Source organism: Trichogramma pretiosum, unplaced genomic scaffold, assembly GCF_000599845.2.
Source record: "Trichogramma pretiosum strain Unisexual culture from Peru unplaced genomic scaffold, Tpre_2.0 scaffold48, whole genome shotgun sequence".
Taxonomy (NCBI): Eukaryota; Metazoa; Arthropoda; class Insecta; order Hymenoptera; family Trichogrammatidae; genus Trichogramma; species Trichogramma pretiosum.
In genome coordinates this window covers 173,347-194,470 of record NW_019641228.1, presented here as the reverse complement: position 1 = coordinate 194,470, position 21,124 = coordinate 173,347, and the positions used below count along the sequence as shown (strand labels likewise).

The window sequence follows — 21,124 nt, the reverse complement described above, 5'->3', positions numbered from 1 at the left end:
TAATTAGATTCAAGTTTTCCTTGTCGTGCGTCACGCGTCACTTTTCATTTCGCAATCATCGGTTCGGCTCTTTTTCTTTTTTCTTCTTCTCTCCTTGACGAAGAAATATATATATGCCAACCAAAAAAGGGCTCGTCTTTTCGCAAGTGCAATTTTATCATCGGTATAATTTAAAACATAATATTTGGTGCTGCGTGCTCGCTTCAAGTAGAAGTGTGTAATAATTGCGCGGCTGTAATGCGAAAAGTATAAACACGGCACATAAAGCCCTGTATGCGTGCGGTGCAGCGATAATATGATTTCAAACTTTGCGAGGCCCGCGCGTGCGAGATATATTATATTCCGTGTACATATACGGGACGCTAATACAGACTCCACCAAACTGTTTGGCCCGATGCTTTCTCAGCTGTCATCGTGTGTTCTAATTTACTTCCTTTCGCGCATATGTATATAAAGTATCCGGCTTGTTCGTCGTGTGTTCGTGAGTGTACACGAGAGCTTTTAATAATAGACCTGCAGTGCGCGCGCCCGAGCTTTTCCCATGAGTAACGTATTACATTCTGTAACTTTTACCGGGCGATGCCGTGTGTATGTACTCATATATACGCTGCATCATAAACTCGCAAATGACGTTTCGCGAATAAATAATACTTACACACAAAGTCGAGCTCTCTGTGTCTGTAGCCCTTATTGCTGGCTAATCCGAGCTTTTAATCAAAACTGCAGATCCCCTTTGTCGTTATAAGTATATAATTATAAACAACTTCCAATTTATACCAATGTGGTATATTAAATATAAAATATGAACCACGTATATTTTGCGTACTCTATTTAAGTTTATCCCCTTTGTGTGTCTTCATTCGTGAGCACTCGTAAATTAACCGGGAAAAATGATGTCCACAGTACGGAGGCGATGCAGGTCGCAGACTGTCGAGCCAGGAGCGGCCACTAGAGCTCCAGGAACAGCTGCTCGAGGCGCTGGGCTACAAGGAGCCAACTCGGCGCGCAAGACTTGGCCTCGACGCCGAACTACGACATCTCATACGCTTCCACGTGGGTGAGTATTGGCTTTGCTTTACACGATTATTATAATCTTCGAGTTCTTGTCTTTGGTGCAGAGCTCGAATTTGTAAAATATTTATAATACGCGCGTGTGGACGCATATAAATGCCGGGCTCGCAAGCGAATCGCTGCCAAAAAAGTAAAAATGGAAACTTGAAACTCTCTTATCGCGCTTTAGCTGCAGCAGCGCATATCCTATTGATATTAAATGTCATTAGCCTTTCAATCTTCTGGTTTATGTTTATACACGGCTGAATAAATAAACAAAGATTGACTCGGCTTTGCTTCGCTGCAAGGATATGGGATCGAGAGCTTTGAAAAAAAAAATATCTATATGGATAATATCGACCTCTTGGGTAAATAAATATCTTGCAAAAAGAGAGATTGAATTGAAAAAATTTGTGTTTATACGATAAAAAAGCTTTTTTTTGCAATATACGCTCCAACTGATGCACACACGTATTTTTTTTTCTCTATACATGCTGCAAGTTCACATACGTGTGCCAAGTGCATCCCTCTGTATATATGTATATAACATGTTTGTATGATATATAGGACCAGCGGCACCGGTAAACGAGCTGCACGGATACAGCAGATGCGGCTACGCTCTCGTACTGAAAGGATTAGTCTTTCCACAATGGAAGAAGCGAGCACTAGCCGTCGTTGGATCACGGATCTTTCTTTATCCTGGTAAGCGCCCACGCACATGGCTAAAAAAAAATATACATCTACTATCACACACACACACACACACATACAAGCGACTGCGCGAGGCCGGCGCGGAGGAGAAAAAAAAAGATCAAAATTGATATATAAAATGAAAAATCTCTCGCTATTGCGAAACTTTAATCAGAAAATATATAGCTTTGGCTAGCTACGTGTGTGCATGTGCACGCGAGCGCGACGCTGTTCTGTGATATTGCAATTCCTCGGCAACGCGATATTATACTATTGTTGTTTTTGATTAATTTTCTTTTCTCTTTTACTTTTTTTGCTCCTTTTCAATTTTGAGCGCGTGTAATAATGCACACATGTATAATAACTTTTTTTATGCTGCTAAGTTGAGTCCAATCAGGCGAAGCGAGAACGAGAGATTATTTTCAGCGTCCCCGAACGTGTGCTTGATGCGTGATTTTTACGACTTTTTGGCTTTTATGGCTCGAGATTTTTTTCGTTATATAAATGCACTTTATTACTTCGTCTTAGCCTTGGCAAGGCGAAGACAGTAAAAATTTTTATTTATAAATCCAGCCCTCACGCGACTACCGATGATATTATGTTCAACGTGTGCGACAAAATATCTATTCGCTTATCGCTCGTTACTTTAGAACGTCGAAAATGTAGATTAACGAAGCCGGGGCATTTGCAGTTTGCATCTCTTTTTTCAATTTATCGGTGAAATGAGCCCGGAATGTCAAGTATGTCATTGTTTATTTTTTTTTCTTTTTTTTTTATCAATTCAGTGACTGGCAGACGTCAGGATAACAACCGTCCCATGAATTCGCCTTTTGCATCTGACCGAGCTACAAACGATTGACAAAACGACCAATATTTTCGCGAAAACAGTAGTAGTAGCTCGTTGCAAAAGCAGAAATACAGCAAGAGTAGGGGAGAGAAAAAAAATAATAATAGCGTCTGTTGGTACTTTTTTGTTCGACTGATTCGGGAGAGAAAAACGATTGCCAGGCCGCAGTGCATGGTATTTTCAACGAGCTGCGCCTCTGGTCGAAGGCTGTATTGACGAGTTCGGGGAATTTTGCTGATAGTTTTTCATCGTTGAATATGGATTTTTTAAAGAATAAAAAACGTCGTTCTTTTCTTTTTTGAGATTCGCAACAAGATTACAACGGAATTAAAGCAAAAAATGTTAGTTGTTAAAATATTTTCGAAAACCAATTGATTTCGTTGGGTTATAATAAAAAAAGAAGAAAAAATGAAAAGGAAATTTGTTACAAATTGAACGTATTCGTTGGAAAAAGAGTCGTGGTAATGAGCAATTTATTCACCCTTTTCAAATACCTCTTTTTTTCTCCTTCGAGCACCTTTCAATTTCATTTCCAAGACGTTTGGAATCTCATTGAAGAAAATAGCCGCACGTTGCAACAGCTATAGAGCTTGCAAGCTCCATATCGTAGAAGCCAACCCTGTCCATTCAGTCGGTATATGTAATTAAAGAACTGTGCTCGTTTTCTCACGAAAGAAATAGAAGTAGACGGAAAAAGGGACTTGCACATCTTTTTTCTTATCGAATTGCTAAAACTGATTCGACGTTTCGGGGACGATAAAAATAAAACGCAGTAATGCAGTATAGCTACATTATAAACAGAGAAGCAATCCTCGAGTATTATATGTATGGAATTTTGTCATCAGCATGTACGGAATCGAATCCGGAATGGATGGATTTGACTGGTGTCTGCTCCGGTCCATCGCGTCTTGGCAAATATGTTTTGCGCGTCACCGGACAGCCGGCTCGGCTTACGACTCAAGTTAAATCCAGTGGAGACGAAGGTATCAAAGAGGATGATACATGCAATCAAGAGCAACAGCAGCAGCAGCAGCAAAAGGGAGGCAAGGAAGCACGTCACTTATATCTCGGCTTTCATCACCCTTGGGATCGCGAACTTTGGAAAGTTTGGATCAAACAGGTAACTTCATCTTATAAAATACACTTTTCTTTTCGTCGACTTCTTTTCCCTGTTACATTATAATGCTCATGTATACTCAAAGGCGGAGTTTTGGCCTCTGCACGTGTTATTGACACGTAATTGGACACGTAATATTACGAAAGCTGCACTTTGCAATTCGAGCTATGTAAAGCTCGGAGTTTTGGTTTTAGCAAGTTGGCGCGTACTTGCTTCTCTGCATCTCACTCGTAAGTTCTTATTTGCGCAGACACGTCCCTGTTATTATTTAACTGCACGACAGCTGATTGAAATTTCCTTCGAGTAACTTACGAGGCATTTCTATATACTTTTCGCGAAGTTGCGCGTGTCGCCTGAGAGCTTAAACAAGACGTCTTTACAGGAAAATTATTATCGCCACCTAGTCTCTCTTTCTCTCTCTTTCATTCCTTGCGTACTTGCGTACTCTGTTGCTGCTGCTGCTGCCGATTAATACGCACGTACAATTTGTTTTTGCAAAGTTTTAGCGCGTCGTAGACAGCTCCGAACGAGTGCTTAATTTGTTGTGCGTCTCGCGACGCATTTAAACGCGTGCTGCATAATTGTCACCTTTTAAATTCGGTCCAAGTGCATCAGCTACGGAGCACGTATTTATGCGGATGTAACCGCGTACGTGCCTATATCGACGAATAAACTTTTCCTATATACGCGCTCATTATAATTGCGGTGCTTACAAACGTTGGCCATTATTATAAAAGCTCGGGAGAAGGAAAAAATAGCCCGAGACCCGCGAGCTTTTATATAATTGCGTAGGTGTATACTTATAATTAGTTGAAATTAATGCATAGTTCGCATGAAATCGGTTTAAATGCGTATAACAGCCGCGTGCGTGCTTGCAGTGCGAGAAAGCGGAATACGTGCGTTTGGTGCATTATCAGAGCCAGCCCCCGCAAACAACATAAAATGATAATTAATTTTGCTCATCAAGTGCATAAGGCCCCCCAAGAAAATAAGTTAATTATGCGCTTCGAGCCTAAGTGCTGCTTCTGTGTGTATTAAATAAAGTACATTTGAAATTCTCATACCGCAAGCGTATCAAGTGTGTATACTAACCAATCTCGCTCTCTTTATCGCGTACACGTTATACTTTTACACCAAGTCCGATAGATAAATATAATACCTGCGCCGGCATAGTTATTTGTATATTTGTATACGTGCACGTGTTTTCGGTCGAAACTGTATGGCGCGCGCTGCAAGCTCAATAGACATAGAACCATCAAAAGCTTTGGCAAGCCTCTTAATAATCTTTCATCCGTATGCGGCGCAAGCGGCGAGAACAGCGGCATCATTTCCATGCGCAAGCTTGCAAGCTCTTTTACCCGCGGCGGCACAGACCTTTCTCTCGTATATTTCAAGCCTCAAACAGAGGCATAAAGCTTTTCTCACTCTCGAATCCTTGCCCCCCGACACCGCGGCTGCAGCATACATACCGTGTGGTTTCAGCTATGGCAGGCACAGAAAAAAAAATTCCAGCCGTTTTCGAACGCTCGCGAAAAGAGAAATATGTGTATATGTGTACGAGGAGCCTTTGATGATACGACGCTGGGAATACCAGAGCAACGGATAACATATCTAACCCGTTCCTTTGGCCCTTTTCCTGCTGATGCTGCTGCTGCTGTTTGCGCGTATACTTCCGCCGTATAACTATACGTATAGATATATTCACACACGCATTATGTGTACCTGCTCTTGTGCTCGGGATAATATTTCCCCTCCAGGCGCTGCGCGAGTCTACACTGTAAGGGTATATTGCCAGACGTCTTTTTCCTGAACTGATATCGGATATGAATTTACCAAGACGTTTGCATAAGGACCTTCTTTGCATCTTTAAGAAAGAAGGAAGCTCGAGCGCCGCCGCCGTCGCAGCTGCTGCTGCTACCACCCCATGCCCGCTTTATACTATATACCCGAGAGCGAGCGAGCGATTCTCGTTTACGGCTGCTGATGCTGAATACTGTATTATATACGTATAGTCGTAGCGGCAGATTTCATTTTGGCCATGGTGCTCAGGGTCAGGAAATTATTCAACGTATCTCGTTTGTGTACATGTACAACGTGTAAGAGTGTGTATAGTTCATGTATGTAATTAACTCGAAATATCGTTGATGAAATAATTCTCGCAAGCCAAGATATCATAAAATGAGGTTGAGATCACGGAGCCGTACGAGAGTGAGCTTCTCGAGTAATGTATTATTATTATTATTATTAGTATTATTATTAATCGCAAAGAGCTCGCCTGGAATCTATCGTGGAATATCTCGCTCGCGAGCGCCAAACGCCTTTCTCTAATTTAATTCGCATTATCAAGTGTACATGCCACACATACGCGCGCACACGCGTGTATATTACATGCATATAATAGACGATTTCAAGTTGGCCAATTGTATTTTGAGAGTTGGAGTTGCTCTCGGCTGTTGCTTTTGTCAGCTGCGATTCGCCAAGCGAGTTGTGTGTTTCATGAATCGCGCGTATATAGTTTTTGTTCCTCGCCTAAAATATATACGTACATACATCGTGCGGTACACAAGCGAGCGCAAAGTCGAGATTTTAATTAAAGCCGATCCTTGTCTCGATTTCACTACTGAGCGAGCTGCTGTTGTTGCTGGCGCTGCACACAACGCCGCGCGCATAATACCATATATATGAGGCGAAATATTTCGCCTATTATACGAATTTAGAGCGGGCAAATTACGTATAAGCCTCATCGTATTATCTCGCAATTCTGCCTGGATCTCGCGCTCGAGCTTGCCGCATACACGTAGCAGTGCATAATATTGTCTACAGCTGCGCAGCATCTGATGCACTCGCTGCAGCTCTATACGTTATGTATACCAGTCGCGCGTCGAGCGAAACGAGGATACGTCGAAACAAAATGCATAAACGCAGAAACGAGTGCACAGTAGTGCCGCGCGCGACATTTGTGCCCCGTATCAATGAGTTACGGCAGATCTTATGATTTTTGCGCAAACATTTTTCTTCGACACACGCGGAATAGGCTAAGCGAGACGTAATAGACGTCGCACATGCGCACCTGTATGAGAGAATAACTATAACGTAAAACGACCTGGTCTTGTTTTTCTTCTGCTTCTTTCTCGTTCCGTTATATTATCGTCTGCAGTTCCAACATTATATGAGATACGTATATATACGGCGTGCCTTACTCGCGGCGGCGACACATCTCTCTACGTCGAGCATGCACGAGTGTGTGTGTGTGTGTGTGTATGCGTGTTTATGCACCTATAAGTGTACGCGATGCCTGCGTGTGTGCGTCTTATTCGCCAAGCGTATCAAGCTCCCGCAGGAGGTGAGCTACACGTACGACAAAAAAAGTAAATATATATGAAGAAATAAAAACACTCAGTCAGTCGGCATTCGCTCTTTCGAGTGACGCGTCGTAGTGTTTTTCTCCTCGTCGAGTCGTAGCTTTTTTTTCGTTGTATATCGGAAAAAAGGTGAATGATAGAGAGGCAAAGAGAGATAGAAGCAGGTATAATCTTTATAGCTCATTATAAAATGGTGCGCGGATACAGCAGATAGGGCAAAAGAGAGAAACGAACTCTCTGCTTAATAATACTACTGTGATGAGTTCCGTGCATACATTGAAAAATGGGACAAAGGAAAATTAAGAGAGAAAAACGAGAGAAAGAGAGAGAGAGAGGGAGAAACGGATCCGTACCGCACCCGCCGCTCCTAACTCCTTTTCAATTTTACGATGTAGAAGAGCAGTGGTGCAGCAGCATAGAGCCGAGGAAACTCTTTGATCGGATGAAGGTGGAAGAAGAAGAAGCGGAAGGCCTCCTAGGCTTCTGTGTGCCTTCTCGGGCAAATCTTATCGACGCTGCTGCTACTGCTACTGCGGTACGTTGCAAGCCTATATTCGCTTTCTCTCTCACTCTCTTGCGACAAAGAGAAATGTCGAGAACGAAAGGAAGGGCTGTGGAATCGATCCTTATTTTCGCTCAACGGAGCTTTCCTCCCTCCTCTGTCTCTCTCTAACATTGATACGAGACTACTCTGCAGCTGCGTTGCATACTACTATACGTATAATAGAGCTTGTACAGATATCCAATCTGCATACCACATGAGCAGCCAGAGATATCGGATTATCGTTCTCGATTTTCCCCCCTTTTTTTTCTTTTCCCTGCAACCAAGTGGCGCAACGATGTGAGTGTGAGAGATAACGCGATATATGCGACATCGTGTTTCGCAAATCAGTAAGTGTATGTGTGTAAGGTGCATCTGATTACTTGCGAGTTAGACTCGCAACTGATTTTGTAAGTTGAGTCTCGATGGGTAATGAAATTTTGTCTGTCGAGCAACGAGGACAATATCTTATATCCATGAAAACGGTGAGCTCGCTTTCTCTCTACATGTAGTAATACGTTGACATGCTTGAAATACAATCGATCGGTATGTATTTTAATTAGTATTAATATAATTTATTAAGGTTCATTTACAGCGCAGTCATAGAGTACTTCAAATGCAGTAATATCATATTGCGAAATAATATTCATGCTAATTAATTTTATCACCTTACACAAAACTCGACGAAATGTAATTAATAATTACACGCAAGGTGACACGTACAACGCGATGCATGATTTTTCACCTGGCAAAACTTAATGCAATGAACGAAAAAAGAAATAATCCGGAGAATAAAAATAGGGTATGGAAAGGAAGAAAGAGAGGAAGGAAAAAAGCGAAACTGTACGCGCTTACACGAAGCCGGGAGTGTAGTTAAACGCACGCGTGCAGTGATTTTAACAAGATTACGACATTGCCGTCGCTGTTCATGCCGCCGCGTAGCCGCGCGCGCGCGCGCCGGTGGTCGCGAAATCGTCGAGGCGGGCGACTTCTCTTTCTCACTCTCCCTCTCTCTTTCTCACACACTCTTTCTCCGCGCCGCACACTCGCTTTAATGCAACTCGTTAACCTACATTACCTTTGAAAAAAGCGAAAAAAAATCGTCGAAGCAAAATTGTACACGTATGTGGGGATTATTAATAAAAACTACGGCAAATAGCAGTAGGTGGGAACGTGAGGAATGAGAGAGCAAAAAGAGCCATCTGGCGTACGAGTGGGGATCGTTAAGGGTAAAAAATCATTAGTCGCGAATACAACGAGCTTTCACGAGAGTGCCAGAGTGCGTACTACCAATCAAAAGTGATGTAAATTCAATTAAAAGCTGTAAAAAAAAAATAAATAAAGAAAGAAGTAAATAAATAAACGAACGAATGTTTTTGCACAGTCGCAAATATAAGAGCATGTAGTATCGTAGTACATTTAACGACGAGCACGCGCTGAGGACGATTTCTTTCGTTTTAGTTTGTTTATTTTTTTTTAATCTGTTTTTTATTTTTCATAAAAGCTCGCACTAGTTTTTACGTTCACTGCGTTAGGCTATACGAGCATGTACACACGTGAGCAAGCTCGAGCAGCGGAGTGTCTCGCGCGCATCGCAAACAGGTATTATTGGTTTCTCTCTCGGCGGAAAATGTGCGACAGCCAAGTCAAGCGATAACAACGAAAAAAAAAGCGAAGGGAAAGGAGAGAGACAGAGCTTTTTTTACCAACTTACAAAAGCTCCGAGAGATACTGTATATTATATCGACAGCTTCTCACTGTCGTGTCGAAGCTTTTTTTTTGCTCTCCTTTCTGCGCAGTCTGTATACATGTACTCATGCTCGTAGTAGTAATATTACCAGAGATAAAAGACGGATATTCGGCGACTCATGACGTGGTCTAGGTTTTATCTCCCTCTTTCTTTTTCTTTCGGTGTCGGCTTGATAAGTTTCTTTTCATTTCGCTACGAAAGAGAGGTGTGCACGCAAAATTGAAGGTAAACGAAATGGGTTTTTACCGTCTAATCCTCGCCAGTCATCAATTATCCATCATCTTGGAGTTGTGCCGCCGGCTACATAATATACGCTCGACCAGCCAAGGAAAGACGTCGTGCAGAAAAGAGGCAGAAGCAAACAAACGAAAAAAAACCACAATAATAATAATGATACGTCAACGTAGTAGCAGCAGTGGTAGTCCGAGCACTCGGGGGAATTAAAAAATTTTCATATTTAAAAATACATGCGCGCAACGCTGGAGTCAGTAAGCAGCAGTAGCAGCGTCGTGTGCACTGCACAAGGAGCGTATCATGAATAATTTAGCCTTAGTACCACTGCCTCACATGCATTCAACATATAGAGGCTAAGCGTCACGCACTGTATATATCTAAATATTTTTTTGCCTCCTTTATTTGTAAACCATGTAGTTACGTTGAAAAAAAAACAGCGCGAGAGAGAAATAATATTTACGTGAAGACGAAGCTGATCCAGCGTGAGAGCGGCTGACTCGTTTCGGTTCATTTCCTAATAACTAATTTACAGTTTGTATTTAAAAAGAAAAAAAATACCAGCTAAGAGCAGCTCGTCGATGATGGATAGAAAGTTAATTATCGCTTCGAGCTTCGATGCTCGGTATATACCTACGCGTACGAGTGAAAAAGCTGCGATCGTCTCGTCACGCTAAGAAAAATGAGGGGGAAGGGAAAGCTCCTTCGTACGTACGGTATACGCGCGGGGATCATCAGTAAGCCATATCTTGCTCTTTCTCTCTCTGTCTCTCTTATACTCGAAAAGACAATGAAGCGAACTTGCACCGCCGTCTGTTCTACGCGTCCAACTCTATAAGTCTCGGTGCGCTCCTACGAGTACGTATAAACGAACAGGAGGAGTATATCTAGCAGCTTAATGAACGAACAAGAGTCCTCTCTGAATTCATTATGTATATCTTTTCAGCTCTTCATTTATATAACCCAAGACTCTCTTCCTTCTTTTTGTTCTTCATCTTTCTTATTTTATTTTTTCTTTCGTTCCTTTTTTTATCAATTACTCTCACATGGTATGAGCGAGCTCGAAGCTGAGTTGATTGAACTCTCGCTGTTTCTCGCTCGCGTTCGTTGCGTTGGAAAAATCAAAATGCCAATCGGTCACTTTCTCTTGATAAACGCTCAAGAATGCATAATCGTACGGGTGATCTTCTTTGTTTGCTAATATTATACGTAAGCAGCTCTCTGGCGGCAAAGGCAAAAAAGCGAGAGAAAGAGAGATTGACACTACAGATCGGAAATTGTGTTTGGACGGATTGTTTACTATATGCTAGAACAATCACACTTATTTATATACTACTCTCACTCGTGCTCGCCGTATGGAATTTTTTTCTGCATTTTAATTAAACTTAGTCGAGTGTCTCCCTTTGCACATGTCTGTATTGCGGCCTGCACACATGCTGCCGCCCAGAGAAAGAGCATAGAGTTCCATGATGCTAGTCTCGCAATTTGTACGTCGAAACTCCAACTGCTCCGCTCGATATAACATACATGTGCATGTCTGACGAAATCAAGATTTGATCTCCTCTCTCTTTTCGCAGGCCATCCGATTGCCGGGCAGCTCGGACTATCCCGACAGACTCGATATGAGCGATACGGGCATGTCGAGATTACCCGAGGCCGTGCGTACGTACGCCAGCGGCCTACCCAACAACAACAACAATAATAATAACAACAACGACGACGACGAAAATGATAATAGAAACAACAACACCAACAATAACGTAGCACTGCGAGAATTTTTTCTCGGCAATAATCAGCTAACTACTTCGAATGCCAACCTCGAGCTTTTACAAAGGTATGTATACTTTAACCTATCGCAAGTAGTTCATTAAAATTATGTTTTTTTATTTTATTATTAAAGTATAAGTGTAAAATTTACCGAAACTTAATAGTAGCCCTGATAAGTCACGCCATAAAGAATAACGTTGCGCGTTATTAAAAAAGCTCGAACCTCGCGACTCTAGTCGACATTCTTTTAAATGGATATTGGCAGTTGCGAAATGGTCCGAAGATTAAATTCTTCGTAAAGGCCAATGTTTTTAAGTGACGAACTTTCGCAATCGCTACTACTCCTCGCTCACGGCTAATCGCCGTGTCAAAACACTTATTAGTCCCTGCCGCGCACGCGCGTAATTGCCTCGCAGGCCCCTTTCCTGCAATTAAGAACTTTAATAAAATAAGAAAAATTCGCGGCTGGTCATCGCTCGCCTCGCACGCAGGGCTGCAGTGGTGCGCCAGAATAGCTGTTTCTTGTTTAATCTAACGAGAACTTTTTTCCTCGCAGACAAGTTTCGTTCTTCCCTTCGGCCCCGAAAAAAGAAGCTTTTCTGTTTCTCGACTTGACGTAAATCTGCAGTGCTGCGCGGGCGTGATTTATCCTCGGCATCGTTAATTGCAGCAAACGTAATAATAAGGGTGTTTCTTGTTGTGTGCTCATCATTTTATTTCGATGCAGTTTTCCGGAGCTGCAAGAGCTTCACTTGGAGAACAATCGACTGGACCAAGTGCCCTCGGAACTGCTGAAGCTGGAGAGCCTCGTGTACCTGGACCTGTCGGACAATCGGATCCAGTGCCTGCCTCAGGAAATTCATCGACTCGTCAAGTAAGCGTAGCAGTCGTTTAACAGCTGGGATCTAATGAATGCGTATGCGCAAGCTGTCGACACGCACAAATGGGGCCACGCGCTACTTGTGGATTTATTTTCGCTCCCCTCTCCAACTAACCTCTCGTCTAGATTGCACTCGCGAGCTCGCGCGGAAAATATTACAATAACGAATTACGAAAATTGCTTATAACTGTACTCGAATATATATGTATGCTCGCGTATACGCCGCAAAGTTTCCTCGCGAACTATATGTAAATATATGTAGCGCATATACCGACGCCCCTCCTCGAAACTTCTGCTACTCGAAAAATATACAAGCGCGAGAGCGCGTAATAACAAAATTCCAAGTTTTCAAGTGCGAGCTTGCAGCAAGATAGATGCAGCGAAAGAGAGAGAGAGCGAGAGAGTGGAGTGAAGCATCCATTTAACCTAATGAAAATCAAATATTTTTTTTTATAGAGTAATTTCGGGCGTTGGGAACTCGCGTAATTTTTTACCTCACTTACCGATGATTGTGTACGCGGATACACGACGAAAGCCAATCACCGATACTATATAGTCGTGAAGTCATTCATTAAGCACTTTTACCCTTGTCCAATACTCGGCGCGTAAAACTCCTGTACTTGCAGGCGAGCAAAGAAATTCGCTTTGGACAACTTTCTCCTCGACCAGTGTGCGCCATGTATAGTTCACTGCATACATAGCTAAGAAGAAAGAAGGTAAAAGTGTAGTAGAGTGAGAGAGAGAGAGAGAGAGAGAGGGAGAGACGGGAGGGCGATGGCGTGGAAAGACATCGGTAATTGGCATCCGCGCACTGACGGCGCTAGCACTGCAGTGCGCAGCCCGCCTTCTCTTTTCGGAGGATCTAATGAAAATTTGCTAGTACCAGCTAGAGTGAGAGAGAGAGAGAAAGAGTCATCGAGCTCGGTTCTTTGAAAAGAGAACTAGTTTTCGGGATTCGCGACTAACGAACTCTGCCGCTATAAGCGTAGCTGTTCCCGCACTACACTCCTCGTCCTCTTCTATACTCGGCCGCGTGGCGCGCTCTAGTCTGTGTGTGCATAGAGAGAGAGCGACGTGTAATTAGCAAACGGACCATCTATCGCGCGAAAAGTTATGCTGCCCGCAAAGTTGGCGAAATTTTCCCTCCAATTCCTTCGTTTATTAAAATTTACGGACAAAAAATCCTTTACGAGAGCTTGCACAAGTTGACTCGTCAATTTTCTATAAACTTGCGCGCGAGCTCGAAAGAATATGATTGACCGATAATCGGCTACATCCATCGCTTTATAAAAATTAGAAAAACTCCAAGCGGATAACTTATGAGACGATTTTATACGTATGTGCATGCAATATAATCTGTCATCGGAATACACAACTAATAACGCATTTAAGCTCGAGGGCAACAACAATATAACGAGACGCGAGCTGCGATGAATTGTGATTTATGGGCCAGTGGGCGCGTCTGAAGCATAAATGCGTCCTTTCTGCGTGTATATATATCGTGCGCTGGACTATTCATGCACTGTATACTGCTGCTGTTGCTGCTGCAGGCCCACCGCGTCATTGTAATAAATGACAAAATTTAATTAATCTTCGCGAACACCAGCTCGACGTAGCGCAGTACGCCAGCAGTTTTCGTGTTTATTACCGCGTGTCGTATATACGAGATGCGAGGATTTTTTTATCTTTTTACCTCGCACTTTCTTTTTTATCCTTCTTTTTATTTTTTTTCTATTAAATTTACATTTTTTTTCGTGTAACTAAATTATCGATTTATCCTCGATGTCGAGCGCACATTCATATTACATATAGCTGAACTGCATACACCGAGATCGAAGATATCGAGTCTTTTTTTTTGTCGAAGCGAAAAATTCACAAGGTTGCGTCTCGCATAAAGCTGTCATATGATGCTCGTCGCGCAAGCTCTGGAGTATCCTGCTCCGAAAAAAGTCGATGACGCATGTGCGCCCGTAGCAATATATTTCGCGTGCTTTACGATACTTGTTACCGCTAGTGTGTCGCTAGGTCGTGTCAATACACCTAGACTCTGTCGAAAATATGTCTCACGGTGACTAGAGATATTTTTCCGGCTTTTCAGAGTCTCGCGTATGTAACCGCAAAAATTATTAACCCATGTAACTGACTTTAATAATCTCATCGAAATAAGCTACAGGGTTAAATATCTTACGAGCTCGCTTGTAATACATACTCGATGCATGCGACATCGTGGATGCCACAGCAGCGAATTGCGCGCTACAGCTGAAATGCGAAATATTTCAGCTTCGCGATGCTCGGCATTGCGCAGTCCTCGTTTCTACATAGTTATAGTACGTCCATTGATATTTCGCAAGCTTATACGGCCCTAACGTAATGCGTCTTTTTCCAATAGTATATAATGTAGACCCAGCACGAGTATTAATGATTTTCCGATAAATATCGAGCGACCGATAAAGATTTTTTCTTACAATGTGCTGAATCAAAAATTAGCTCAATCATTGATAATTGAAAATTCTACCTTCCGAGGTGATGGATGATTTTACGCTGTAGAGATACGAGCAAAAAGGAGAATGACGTCGAAAATGTATTGCGCGAGTACTTTGTGAGGCACGCGGCGTTACCTTTTAGTTCAAGGATATTACTTACGCTTCACTTATCAGGCTAGAGAATTATACGCATTAAAATCAGCCAGTTTCCACGCGTTGCAATAAATACGCTTATATAACAAAGGGAAGGATCGTTTCCATTTCGATGGCCGCTTCAACGGGTGATATTGCTGCTACATGCGTGAAACGTGCCAGTTAGAACGCGGCGCGCGCGCGAGATGCGACGATGAATCTCTCAATTATCCTTTTTGACTAACCCACGTGTGAATGTCTTTTGTTCTGCAATATATACTTATATGAATAAGAAATGGAACTTTCGTGCGAAAACTTGGATTGGAGCTTGCGCATGTCACTGCGTGGCACTTTTTCGACGAGTCGAGAAACACACTCGCACACATTATCACCGCAATACGAGCGGTACGCGGCCACATTTGCACGTGCAATTTTCTAAGTCAGTATGAATAAAAAACAAAAAAAAATCAACGAATATAAACATTGTAAGCGTGCGCGCGCGTGTACGTACGCGTGATAAAAATTCAAAAACTCTTGCAAGCTCGCACACGAGTCGTGGCTGCATAGATATATAAAGCTCTATATATGTGTGTAGCACAAAGTATCGTGCGCATGGGTGGAAAAAAAAAGGAAAGAAGAAAATTCCGAAACAAAATCCTGCGCAGCGGTGGAGCTCGTGTATACGGGAGGCAAACACGAGCGCAACTTTTTTTTCTCTCTCTTTCTCCTTTTCTCCCAACTATCGTACGAGATCTAGGACAATCTCTCGTTCTGTATGATGCACACACACATAGAGAGACATAGAAATACGTGGAGAGCGCAGCGTGTGCAATCCTACTAATCTATACCTCCCCAATGCAAACTTTGCACTGCACTCGATAAAAGGATATCGGTGTAATTCACACACGCTGGGCTCACACAATTCTATATTTTCGATGGATCGATGATATATACACACGCTGCACGCACACACTGGGCAAATGTATACGTAGAAGCTCCTTTCGTCACATTGTCTCCGGGGTGATTTGTCGTCTCGCTCGGCTCTTTTCTACCTTTCTGTTATTCGAGCTTGAGATATTGCAATTCCCAGATCCGCTCGCTCGAGCCCGAGCTAACTGCAGTGTAAGCTTTAGAGTCGTTGTTGCGTCTCGCGCAAGCTGTATACCCCATGGGCACACGCACACGCTTATCCTGCTTGACTGTATTTCTATTTATATATTGCACTGCCTAGCTATATACGTCCGACAAAGAAAGAGAGAGAGAGAGAGAGAGGTTTCGCCAATGTACACCTTTTTTTTCTTACATCCTCGCGAAGATTTCATTTCGCCGAACGAGCTTTCGTTTCCAGCGCCATGGGTCTTTGTAATTATCCATTGAGTTTGTTCTGCGTGAGTTTCCCTATTTTTTTTTCGTACTATACACGAACGCCGTAATAACGTCCGAAGCTTCTGTGGTATGAAATCGTTGGGATGCTCTCTATGAGGTTTCATTTTTCTTTACTACGTTTGATTAAAATTGAAACGTGAAATGAAAGTATATAGCCAACGTGTGAAGCACGAGCTTTTTCAAGTGCACTCGAGTTTTAAAAATGATTAAATAATTTTTTGAAAAACTCGTCAAAAAATGTTTCTTCCGTACAAAGCATGATGTTAAAAGTGAAAATATAGCTTTGTGCTAGTATAATCACGCATCTTTCGTCTTTCAAATTTCATGCGTTACAATGGCTCAAACATTTTTCGAATTAAAACTTCAAGACGAAAATTTGACCTAGATTTTGTAAACTTGAGAGGAAAAGTGAGAGAGAGAGAGAGAGAGAGAGAGAGAGAGAGAGAGAGAGAAAGAGAGAGAGAGAGCGCCGGAGAGAAAGATTCGAAAAGTTCTCATCAAAAGCTAATAAAAATAAATCAAACCAACTGCTTATACGACAGCTTGGTCGAGAGGAAATTTTTTTAATGCAAAGTCCATACGAATATAGCTATATTCAGGCCCGCAGCTTTGGAAAAGAAAAATGCGAGCAATTTTCACGATGAACTTATATAGCGGACAGGGGTGCGAGATAGAAGTGGAGATGCAAGCAAATGAGGCGATGCCTAATTCTTATTTGCAGCAAATTGCCGTTAGCCGAATATTTTCTGAGAGCTGAGCGAACGCGTGCGACAACCTCCGAGTAGTTCTTTTCATGAATCGAGTAATTTCGCGCCCTGGTTATATTCAAACTTAGTCCTATGGACAATTTTTTTTTTTTAATCTAGAACGTGCGTATATATAATGTGAAGGGGGAAAAAGTACAAAATTGGAGAACTCGAGGCATATAAGTAGAGAGATTATTTTGCAAGAGGTATGAAGAGTGGCTGTACATTTTCCATGATTTAGCGAATTAACGATAGCGGTTTTATGGAGTGAATAATTTTTTTCACAGGCGCGTTTTGCACAGTTGGCTGGATCGTATCTATTTTTAGTCTTTATCAACTGCGCCAGGCAAATTTTCCATATACGGGTAGAGGATTTTATATGTATTACAATTTTTATGAAATCTCGTGAGCTGTCTAGTTCAAATGGTGGAATCGTTTCTCTCGGACTGAATAAGAATATGCAATTGGTTCACTGGGGTAAAAACAGCTAAAAATATCTTTTTTAAATCTTTTTTAAAAGAGACGCATAGCTTGGCTCAATGTATCCCAATATTTTGCCGCTGCTTTTTCCTCTTTCAGGCGAAAAATTTCCGAAAAAATTCAAGAGTTATTAGGTATCCGATGTTCATCGATACAGATTCAATAAAATGGCGCTTTCAAAAACTATTATTTCAAATGAACTTATATACCTCGAAGCGATGCATGGGAACATCGATATTCGCTTCGCTGAATCAACACGATGAATCAAAGCTCCCTATACTAGTACAGAAAAAAGTCAAATTTATTTTTAACGCATCCAAACGAACTAGCAAAAATTCATTTGCATTTATCGTGTACGGTATACTACTTTTAATGTTATGCGTGCAACAATCGCGAAGAGATTGACTCGTCGAGCCGCTGCCGACGACGAAAAAAAAGTCGCCGAGAGACAGATACAGAGAGAAAGGGAGAGAGAAAAATGAAAATAACAAAGCAGCGCGTGTGTACCTGGCGCATATATGTACCGAATTTTGATACGATCGTCCGAATTGGTTTCGCCGGTGATAGCTATCGAAAAGTCAATATGCGAGGAATTTACATTTGCCCGATCGCTATACTATTACAAATAGACCTGTCAATCACCGCAGGGCTCGATCAGAGTTTATAAGAGTCGCGTGCGCATATATGCGGTACGGCACAAAGCCATAGAGCGATATAAAATCAGCGAACTCGAGAGGCGAAAGAGAGCCCCAGAAAGAGAAAATTGCGTTTGCCGGACAAAATACGGAAGACTAATTGGGCCGCGAAGCTTAGTGCGCGCGGCAATGCTTAACTAATCACCCTCTCCTCCCGTTCGTCCCGTTTGCCGATGTATAATTCGATTGGGCCGATTTGATTGTAGCCGATTCGACGCATCCATGGTAAAATGCCAATTGCGCGATTGATCTGTACGCGCTGCACTGGACGTAACGAATTTCTCCCTGTTGAAAGCGAACATTTGCGGAAAATCGCGCATCACTTTTTTATATAATGTAATCTCAAGCTTCATCGATTTGTTGGTTTGTTTTTGTAAACGATAGGTGAATACGGGATTTTTTAGCTGATACATCGGTGCTTGCGTAGAATGGGACAGTTGAACAAAAATTAAGCAAACAAAAACAGCTCGATTTTCTAATTGGCCGCAAGCCATTTATCTCTTTCACATCGGCGTTTGAATACTTTCGCAATTCATACGTATCTGTGGTCGGGTCGAGTAGAAGATCGGCTCGGCGATCGGTGCGCGCGCGCGCGAAACAAAGGGAACAGACGCAGGATCGTTTGTAAGAAAGCAGCGATGATTTTCCTAGAGCCCGACGCTACTGACGTATAGCATACACACGTATATATAGGTGCTACACAGGTACAGTCGGGTTTAACGCAGTATACATGCGGGGGGAGCCATTACGCAAGTTTCGAAACATACGCCTTTCTATAACAGCGAGCAGTTATCGCAAAAGAGGAACTACGCTCGGTACGCGTCGCTGAGCTCGAGAGCGCGTATACACTAGGCTGCACGCGACTTGCTGCTACAGCTTTGCACATCGTTGTGTTACACACACACACACGCATATGTATAGGACGAGGCGCGTCTGTCTGCTGCTGCTGCTGTTTCTGCTGCGTCGCTCTATCGTCTCTTTCGAGATACATACCTGCGTACATAAAGTCTACCTTGGCTCTGCGTTAGAACGTGCCTCTATAATATACTGCATCCAAGTGAAAAAACAAGTATTTCCTTTGACGATGTACTACTGTATATACGTCGGTGAAAGGAAGGCTCCACGTCGATGAATTTTCACATGTGTATAATGCATATTATTATAATACGGCCTTGTGCGGCATTTCGACTCCATTTTCCCAGACTATTATACGTATAAAGAGTGTATACTTATGGAAAAATTAAAATGAATTAAAGCCTCGTTCGTGCCTACCTTCTGCTGACCGCCAAGCGCAATAAGTGCTCGGAAATGACAGAGTCGATTTGGACGGACGTGCTTCAGCGCAGTTGTGTACAGCCCAAATTTATGTACGAAAATCCCCTCAAATTCGTCCGCGATTTTATTCAACGTACGATAATGCCTTTGGAACCGCTCGAGTCCGAGCTGGGATGCTTTTAGAAACATTCTTTACGATCGAGACTTATGAAGTTGATAATTTTTCCTCTTTTGTTCGAAAAGCTTCTTTCCCGGTCGAGCCAAAAATATCTCGCTTTAATCTTATTTTCTATATCGAAAAAAATTTGCAGGCGGGGAAAAAAGTTGGCTCGAAAATCTCTAAGCTCTTCGAGTGTATATATGTACGAGGCATGACAGGCCAGTGAAAAAGAATTAATTTCGTGCTAATAGCTTCATAAAAAAAAAGTAAAAACTCGCGCGATCTCATTACAAAAGCGATTGAATCGAAAGACTATGCGCAGTGTATATAGCACGTAATCCCATATGAAATGCTCGTAGCTTTTCTTCGGTAACGAACGAGACCGCGCGAGAGGCCTTCTATTGTCTTGGCGGACGGCCCCCCGAGCCGAGATTGAATATTACGCACTCTATTAAGAAAAAAAAAAATGAAAAAAAAGAAGAGTCATGAATTTCAGAGGCTTGGAAATTTTCCATCTAAATTATCGAATAGACGACTGAACGCATCAGTGCACTACAGCTCCGAACTGCACAGCAACTATGGTATACGTATTCTACGCGATTTTGTCGGCTCAGTCGAGCGCGCGAGCCTCTGCCAGTTGCACCGCGTTGATGCGCTATATAAATAGGCCTCGCACATGCAAACATTACTCGATCGTCGAAAACAAAAAAAAAAAAAAAGAAAAATAAGATTCACAGCGATGTGTACAAGAGAGAGTGAGAGAGAGAAAGAGAGATAATGTGCAGTAGATCTATCCTTTGGGGAATCGTGTATTAAACGCGAAAGCGAATAAAGCTAATGAGACGTTAAGAGCCCATTAGGGTGCAGTTATGAATTTGATGAAGCGCGAATCTTGCCTGCCCCGTAAAATACTCGCGTGGAAATCGGCAATTTACATGTTTACGATATTGTAACTTTTCCCATAACGCCGATCGCACATATGAATTTTTCCCCACTACATAAAATAGTCCACTACAAAAGTCGGAAGAAAAATCGCTGTACGCGCTTTTTTATACACGCACGAATGCGGCAGTAGCAGCCTCAGTAGCGGCGTTATAAAAGAATGAAGAAAAACAATAATGCAGCAGAGCAGCAGCAGCAGCAGCAATAGCAGCGGCGGCGGTGGCGGGTGGTGGTAGAGTAGTTATATACGAAGCAAATTCGTCTACAATTGTTCTTCGAGGGGGAGAAAACGAGGTTCGGGCTTTGTTTTGACGCGTAACCTGGCTAAAAGGGATTATTTTCCTAGTATACAAGAGCATAAACCTGTTTGAGTGGCCGCTCGCCTATGCACGTGCATACATTTGTATGTGTGTGTGTGTGTGTGCATGTGCATAGAACTACTGAAACGGTCTATTATCATGGAAAATTCCTTTGTTGCTCGGTTATCCAAAAGGAAAATTGTTTGTTCAACAAAGATTTATCATTTAGCTTGATGTGTATAGCGAGCGAGGGCCAAGCTACGTGCTGTACATTCATACTTTAAATATACA

The 21,124-nt window shown here is 42.4% G+C and overlaps 1 protein-coding gene across 1 annotated transcript in view; it reads left to right on the top strand.

Annotated features, from left to right (window-relative positions):
• The first annotated feature begins 977 nt into the window (after window positions 1–977).
• LOC106649933 (protein phosphatase PHLPP-like protein) overlaps window positions 978–21,124 on the top strand; it is a 34,934-nt gene continuing 14,787 nt past the window's right edge. The window contains exons 1-5 of the mRNA XM_023458321.1: window positions 978–1,057; window positions 1,618–1,752; window positions 3,433–3,707; window positions 11,166–11,422; window positions 12,083–12,229. Coding sequence (XP_023314089.1) covers window positions 3,459–3,707; window positions 11,166–11,422; window positions 12,083–12,229 — 653 coding nt within the window. The 5' untranslated portion in view covers window positions 978–1,057; window positions 1,618–1,752; window positions 3,433–3,458. The remainder of the gene's footprint in view (window positions 1,058–1,617; window positions 1,753–3,432; window positions 3,708–11,165; window positions 11,423–12,082; window positions 12,230–21,124) is intronic.